The sequence below is a fragment of the Ostrea edulis genome, chromosome 2, assembly GCF_947568905.1.
Source record: "Ostrea edulis chromosome 2, xbOstEdul1.1, whole genome shotgun sequence".
NCBI lineage: Eukaryota > Metazoa > Mollusca > Bivalvia > Ostreida > Ostreidae > Ostrea > Ostrea edulis.
Window position 1 is genome coordinate 24800332 of NC_079165.1, and position 8305 is coordinate 24808636.

The window sequence follows — 8305 nt, forward strand, 5'->3', positions numbered from 1 at the left end:
TGTATACGGTGTGTGCGTTCACATGACGAAAAATACACTAGGAGTAAATATACACATGCAAAAGTAAATTTGCATCTGGTCTGAGTAGGTGCATATCTACACCCAGGTGTGTAAAAATCAAATAAAACTTTCAGGTCTTCATCACATTTTTGTTTGTTACTAATTTGAGTTTTCCAATGTTCCTTTGGGTTTGATGCGAGTGTATGGTTCAGCCGTTTCTTCACACCTGCTCCGTGACTATTTAATGCTTGTTTCAGTAATATTTTATACTTTTCTTTTTCACATAAAACCACATTCACGTGCCACCAAATCTTTCAAACAGTTTTATAATCCCTCTAGGATATTTACAACATTTAGTAAAGCATGGGTTGTTAAATTTTGCTTTTCTATAATTCTGTCTAGGATATTTACGTATTTAGTAGTGTCTGTAACATCACTCCTAGTGTAGTGTCGGTCTGTGACATCACTCCTGGTGTAGTGTCGGTCTGTGACATCACTCCTGGTGTAGGGTCGGTGTCGGACTGTGACATCACTCCTGGTGTAGTGTCGGACTGTGACATCACTCCTGGTGTAGTGTCGGTGTCGGTCTGTGACATCACTCCTGGTGTAGTGTCGGTCTGTGACATCACTCCTGGTCTAGTATCGGTGTCAGTCTGTGACATCACTTCTGGTGTAGGGTCGGTCTGTGACATCACTCCTGGTCTAGAATCGGTGTCAGTCTGTGACATCACTCCTGGTGTAGTGTCGGTGTCGGTCTGTGACATCACTCCTGGTGTAGTGTCGGTGTCGGTCTGTGACATCACTCCTGGTGTAGTGTCGGTGTCGGTCTGTGACATCACTCCTGGTGTGGTGTTGGTGTCGGTCTGTGACATCACTCCTGGTGTAGTGTCGGTGTCGGTCTGTGACATCACTCTTGGTGTAGTGTCGGTCTGTGACATCACTCCTAGTGTAGTGTCGGTCTGTGACATCACTCCTGGTGTAGTGTCGGTCTGTGACATCACTCCTGGTGTAGTGTCGGTCTGTGACATCACTCCTGGTGTAGTGTTGGTGTCGGTCTGTGACATCACTCCTGGTGTAGTGTCGGTGTCGGTCTGTGACATCACTCCTGGTGTAGTGTCGGTCTGTGACATCACTCCTGGTGTAGTGTCGGTCTGTGACATCACTCCTGGTGAAGTGTCGGTCTGTGACATCACTCCTGGTGTGGTGTCGGTGTCGGTCTGTGACATCACTCCTGGTGTAGTGTCGGTCTGTGACATCACTCCTGGTGTAGTGTTGGTGTCGGTCTGTGACATCACTCCTGGTGTAGTGTCGGTGTCGGTCTGTGACATCACTCCTGGTGTAGTGTCGGTCTGTGACATCACTCCTGGTGTAGTGTCGGTCTGTGACATCACTCCTGGTGAAGTGTCGGTCTGTGACATCACTCCTGGTGTGGTGTCGGTGTCGGTCTGTGACATCACTCCTGGTGTAGTGTCGGTCTGTGACATCAGTCTTGGTGTAGTGTCGGTCTGTGACATCACTCCTGGTGTAGTGTCGGTCTGTGACATCACTCCTGCTGTAGTGTCGGTGTCGGCCTGTGATATCACTCCTGGAGTAGTGTCGGTCTGTGACATCACTCCTGGTGTGGTGTGGTATCGGTCTGTGACATCATTCCTGGTGTGGTGTCGGTCTGTGACATCATTCCTGGTGTAGTGTCCGTCTGTGACATCACTCCTGGTGTAGTGTCGGTCTGTGACATTACTCCTGGTGTAGGGTTGGTGTCGGTCTGTGACATCACTCCTGGTGTAGGGTTGATGTCGGTCTGTGACATCACTCCTGGTCTAGTGTCAGTCTGTGACATCACTCCTGGTGTAGTGTCCGTCTGTGACATCACTCCTGGTGTAGGGTTAGTGTCGGTCTGTGACATCACTCCTGGTGTAGAGTTGGTGTCGGTCTGTGACATCACTCCTGGTCTAGTGTCAGTCTGTGACATCACTCCTGGTGTAGTGTCCGTCTGTGACATCACTCCTGGTGTGGTGTTGGTGTCGGTCTGTGATATCACTCCTGGTGTAGGGTTGGTGTCGGTCTGTGACATCATTCCTGGTGTAGTGTCGGTGTCGGTCTGTGACATCATTCCTGGTGTGGTGTCGGTGTCGGTCTGTGACATTACTCCTGGTGTAGTGTCCGTCTGTGACATCACTCCTGGTGTAGGGTTGGTGTCGGTCTGTGATATCACTCCTGGTGTAGGATTGGTGTCGGTCTGTGACATCATTCCTGGTGTAGTGTCGGTGTCGGTCTGTGACATCACTCCTGGTGTAGTGTCGGTCTGTGACATCACTCCAGGTATAGTGTCGGTGACGGTTCGTGACATCACTCCTGGTGTAGTGTCGGTCTGTGACATCACTCCTGGTGTAGTGTCGGTCTGTGACATCACTCCTGGTGTAGTGTCGGTGACGGTTCGTGACATCACTCCTGGTGTGGTGTCGGTCTGTGACATCACTCCTGGTGTAGTGTCGGTCTGTGACATCACTCCTCGTGTGGTGTGCTATCGGGGTGTGACATCATTCCTGGTGTGGTGTCGGTCTGTGACATCATTCCTGGTGTAGTGTCCGTCTGTGACATCACTCCTGGTGTAGTGTCGGTCTGTGACATTACTCCTGGTGTAGGGTTGGTGTCGGTCTGTGACATCACTCCTGGTGTAGGGTTGATGTCGGTCTGTGACATCACTCCTGGTCTAGTGTCAGTCTGTGACATCACTCCTGGTGTAGTGTCCGTCTGTGACATCACTCCTGGTGTAGGGTTAGTGTCGGTCTGTGACATCACTCCTGGTGTAGAGTTGGTGTCGGTCTGTGACATCACTCCTGGTCTAGTGTCAGTCTGTGACATCACTCCTGGTGTAGTGTCCGTCTGTGACATCACTCCTGGTGTGGTGTTGGTGTCGGTCTGTGATATCACTCCTGGTGTAGGGTTGGTGTCGGTCTGTGACATCATTCCTGGTGTAGTGTCGGTGTCGGTCTGTGACATCATTCCTGGTGTGGTGTCGGTGTCGGTCTGTGACATTACTCCTGGTGTAGTGTCCGTCTGTGACATCACTCCTGGTGTAGGGTTGGTGTCGGTCTGTGATATCACTCCTGGTGTAGGATTGGTGTCGGTCTGTGACATCATTCCTGGTGTAGTGTCGGTGTCGGTCTGTGACATCACTCCTGGTGTAGTGTCGGTCTGTGACATCACTCCAGGTATAGTGTCGGTGACGGTTCGTGACATCACTCCTGGTGTAGTGTCGGTCTGTGACATCACTCCTGGTGTAGTGTCGGTCTGTGACATCACTCCTGGTGTAGTGTCGGTGACGGTTCGTGACATCACTCCTGGTGTGGTGTCGGTCTGTGACATCACTCCTGGTGTAGTGTCGGTCTGTGACATCACTCCTCGTGTGGTGTGCTATCGGGGTGTGACATCATTCCTGGTGTGGTGTCGGTCTGTGACATCACTCCTGGTGTAGTGTCCGTCTGTGACATCACTCCTGGTGTAGTGTCGGTCTGTGACATCACTCCTGGTGTAGGGTTGGTGTCGGTCTGTGACATCACTCCTGGTGTAGGGTTGGTGTCGGTCTGTGACATCACTCCTGGTCTAGTGTCAGTCTGTGACATCACTCCTGGTCTAGTGTCAGTCTGTGACATCACTCCTGGTGTAGGGTTAGTGTCGGTCTGTGACATCACTCCTGGTGTAGGGTTGGTGTCGGTCTGACATCATTCCTGGTGTAGTGTCGGTGTCGGTCTGTGACATCATTCCTGATGTGGTGTTGGTGTCGGTCTGTGACATCACTCCTGGTGTGGTGTCGCTGTTGGTCTGTGACATCACTCCTGGTGTAGTGTCGGTGTCGGTCTGTGACATCATTCCTGGTGTGGTGTCGGTGTCGGTCTGTGACATCACTCCTGGTGTGGTGTTGGTGTCAGTCTGTGACATCATTCCTGGTGTAGTGTCGGTCTGTGACATCACTCCAGGTGTAGTGTCGGTGACGGTTTGTGACATCACTCCTGGTGTAGTGTCGGTCTGTGACATCACTCCTGGTGTGGTGTCGATGTCGGTCTGTGACATCATTCTTGGTGTAGTGTCGGTGTCGTTTTTGTGACATCACTCCTGGTGTAGGGTCGATCTGTGACATCACTCCTGGTGTAGTGTTGATCTCTGACATCACTCCTGGTGTGGTGTCGGTGTCGGTCTGTGACATCACTCCTGGTGTAGGGTTGGTGTCGGTCTGTGACATCACTCCTGGTGTAGGGTTGGTGTCGGTCTGTGACATCACTCCTGGTCTAGTGTCAGTCTGTGACATCACTCCTGGTGTAGTGTCCGTCAGTGACATCACTCCTGGTGTAGGGTTGGTGTCTGTCTGTGACATCACTCCTGGTGTAGGGTTGGTGTCGGTCTGTGACATAACTCCTGGTGTGGTGTCGGTGTCGGTCTGTGACATCACTCCTGGTGTGGTGTCGGTGTCGTTTTTGTGACATCACTCCTGGTGTGGTGTCTGTCTGTGACATCACTCCTGGTGTAATGTCGGTTTTGGTCTGTGACATCACTCCTGGTGTAGGGTGAGTGTCGGTCTGTGACATCACTCATGGTGTGGTGTAGTGTCGGTCTGTAACATCACTCCTGGTGTGGTGTGGTATCAGTCTGTGACATCATTCCTGGTGTGGTGTTGGTGTCGGTCTGTGACATCATTCTTGGTGTGGTGTCGGTGTCGGTCTGTGACATCACTCCTGGTGTGGTGTTGGTGTCGGTCTGTGACATCACTCCTGGTGTGCTGTGGTATCAGTCTGTGACATCACTCCTGGTGTAGTGTCGGTGTCGATTCATCTAATGTTTGAGTTGGCGGTGTCCTTTGACGAACTCTGCGTCCAATGATGTCCAAAAATGTACACCATAGAATTAAAATCTGAGTTTCGCAACTGACACCCTACGCTATTAAAAAAACCTTGCACAGCACGAGAACTATATGGTCTGGCATTGTCATCCATGAACACTGTAGCCTTTGTCGAACAGTGTGATTGTCAAAATGAGGAACAACACATGCGGCAAGAATTGTGAACACTATGTTTATCCCTAACTATGATAAGATCCAGCTTACAGACGTAGGAAACAGTTCCACTGCATAACTGATCCACCTCCAAACAGTTCAACAGCATAACTGATCCACCACCAAACGGAATCCCACACCATAACTGATCCACCACCAAACAGTCCCACACCATAACTGATCCACCACCAAACGGAATCGTCTCTATACATATCTAATTCTAGGTTGCCGTCATACACGCATTCGTCCACCTGTGATTTGTAGCAGAAAGCGATCCATGTCCAATTGACTTTCCTCCATGAGGCTAGGTTCCAACGTTGGCGACCTTGACACCGTTGCATATATGCTGCTTTGTGGTTGGGTGAAAGGTGAAGATAACGAACAGTGATCAATCTCATAACTCCTATAAGCAATACAAAATAGAGAGTTGGGCAAACACGTCCCTAGATATACCAGAGGTGGGCAGTGGCGGATCTAGACCTTACTGTGGGGGGAGGCCCAAAAGGGGGGTTGGGTTGGTCCGAATTGATTTAAAATGGTGCATTTTAATGCATTTTCGACTGAAATTCTTGTTTCTCCCGTGGGAATTTTTTTTAAAATTGATTTAAAATGGTGCATTTTAATGCATTTCCGACTTTAAAAAAATTTCCTCCCCCGGAAATTTTTTTAAAATGATTGATTTAAAATGGTGCATTTTAATGCATTTTTGACTGAAATTTTTGTTCCTCTTCCTTTCATTTATAGTCACCACATCCTTTATAGGTTTGGGTGCGGTAAAAAAAAAAAGAAGAGCGGGGGGAGGGGGTTCTACCCCCACCCCCTAAATCCGCCACTGGTGGGGTCAGGTGCCTAGGAGGAGTAAACATCCCATGTCGACCGGTCACACCCACCGTGAGCCCTATATCTTGATCAGGTAAACGGAGTTATCCGTACTCAAAATCAATGTGGGTGTAAGCAAGAGTCTCTTTATGGGTTTTCTTGCATGAATGCCAAACGACTTCAATCGATTCCGCACTGTTCTCTTTGAAAGCAAACGATGTGGCATCCGTTCCCTTTTTAAAACTGAACTGTTGGTAAAAAGTTTCATCTAACCATCCTTCAGAGTGCATTGTCCTCCTGAACAAATGTTTTGCGATTTTTGACGTTTGGAATAAAAGAAGACACATCATTCTAGACAGAAAATAAAGCTGCGACAGTGAACATTGTATAGAAAGGACACACAGTATGTTGTGCAACATTCAAATGCTCTTAAATTGAAGTAATTTATGTGAGAAAACAAGATTAATTCCATGACTACACCCTGTGTTGTAGAGATTGTCTGTTCTTCCTGTTTTATTTTACAATACACCTCGTAACACAAGCTTAATAGAATATTTGGCATACGTATATATCGATATCAAGCTGAATCCAGATAACCACCACGAGTCACTTTCAACATGAATCTGTCTTTCACCTTGAGGTCAAATTATTAATTTTTAGAGCACATTGGTCTTTTCAATACATTTGTTTGCCATAACAAAAATGGAATTTTTGCCCCCATCAAGCTATGACTTATCACATTTGTGTACATTTCGTCTTTTCAATACATTCGGTTGCCATAACAAAATTGGAATTTTTGCCCCCATCAAGCTATGACTTATCAAGAAAACCGCAAGGTATCGTGATGAAAAAGTGAACAGTAATCAATCTCATAATTCCTCAAAAGAATGCAAAATCAAAAGTAGGGCAAACACGGGGCCCTGGACATACCAGAGGTGGGACCAGGTACCTAGGAGGAGTAAGCACCCACTGTTGACTGGTCACACCCGCCGTGAGCCCCATATCTCGATCAGGTGTTTAAACGGAGTAATCCGTAATCAAATTATATGCAGCAGGTGATAATGGAATATTGTTACATAAAGAGATGTAAAGGTACGTATGGAGAGTTGACGATGGAGAAACTGAAGTCATCCAGTTTGTGATGACGTTGTGTAGTTAGTTAGCCATTAATGTCTTTAATCTTATTAAGATTGATTGATTGAATATTGTTTAACATCCCTCTCGAGAATATTTCACTCATATGGAAACGTCACTACTGCCGATGAAGGGATGCAAAATTTAGGCCTATGCTCGGCGCTTATGGCCATTGAGCAGGGAGGGATCTTTATCGTGCCACACCTGCTGTGTTACGGGACCTCAGTTTTTGCCGTCTCATCCGAAGGACAGAAAACTCAAGTTATAATGATGTAGAACAATTGAAATATCACCATGAACCACCGACTCGCTGAATTTCATTACCAGCAAAGCAGGTCGCAATAGTTGACACGTCATTTAATTCCATGTTCACTTTGCATTTTATTTTTAATCTTTTAACGAAACCTTAACTTTATTTTTTGCATACGGATGGACCATGAGATAATGCATCTAGTATCACAGTGGATCATTTATAACCTTGACTTCAAGGTCATATTATTGACCTTTGTGTTTGTGTGGTGAATGTTAAGATAAATTGTCATAGATGACAATGTATGTTGCAAAACTTGTCATCAAACAGTAGTGGTCACTTTGTAGTTTTCTGTTCCTCTTGGTATTCAGTTTCTTATACGCAGTTTGTTTATAGTGGTCAGTTCCTATAGACTGTTTATAGAGGTGGTCAGTTCCTATATACTATTTATAGTGGTGGTCAGTTCCTATAGACTATTTATAGTGGTGGTCAGTTCCTATAGACTGTTTATAGAGGTGGTCAGTTCCTATAGACTGTTTATAGTGGTGGTCAGTTCCTATATACTATTTATAGTGGTGGTCAGTTCCTATAGTCTATATATAGAGGTGGTCAGTTCCTATAAACTATTTATAGAGGTAGCCAGTTCCTATAGACTATTTATAGTGGTGGTCAGTTCCTATAGACTATTTATAGAGGTGGTCAGTTCCTATAGACTGTTTATAGTGGTGGTCAGTTCCTATAGAATATTTATAGTGGTGGTCAGTTCCTATAGACTGTTTATAGAGGTGGTCAGTTCCTATAGACTATTTATAGTGGTGGTCAGTTCCTATAGACAGTTTGTTTATAGTAGTGGTCAGTTCCTATAGACTATTTATAGTGGTGGTCAGTTCCTACAGACTATTTATAGTGGTGGTCAGTTCCTATAGACTATTTATAGTGGTGGTCAGTTCCTATAGACTATTTATAGTGGTGGTCAGTTCCTATAGACTATTTATAGTGGTGGTCAGTTCCTATAGACAGTTTGCTTATAGTAGTGGTCAGTTTCTATAGACTGT

General features: G+C 46.5%; 1 protein-coding gene across 1 annotated transcript; it reads right to left on the reverse strand.

Annotated features, from left to right (window-relative positions):
• Positions 1–407: 407 nt before the first annotated feature.
• LOC130051422 (uncharacterized) lies at positions 408–1610 on the reverse strand. Its single transcript, XM_056153342.1, has one exon. The coding sequence runs from the start codon at positions 1608–1610 to the stop codon at positions 408–410; it is 1203 nt and encodes a 400-aa protein (XP_056009317.1).
• Between the last annotated feature and the right edge of the window lie 6695 nt (positions 1611–8305).

What these genes read in the sequence shown, in the direction of transcription:
- LOC130051422 (XM_056153342.1), bottom strand. Translation starts at nt 1,610, where the DNA reads ATGTCACAGACCGACACTACTCCAGGAGTGATATCACAGGCCGACACC.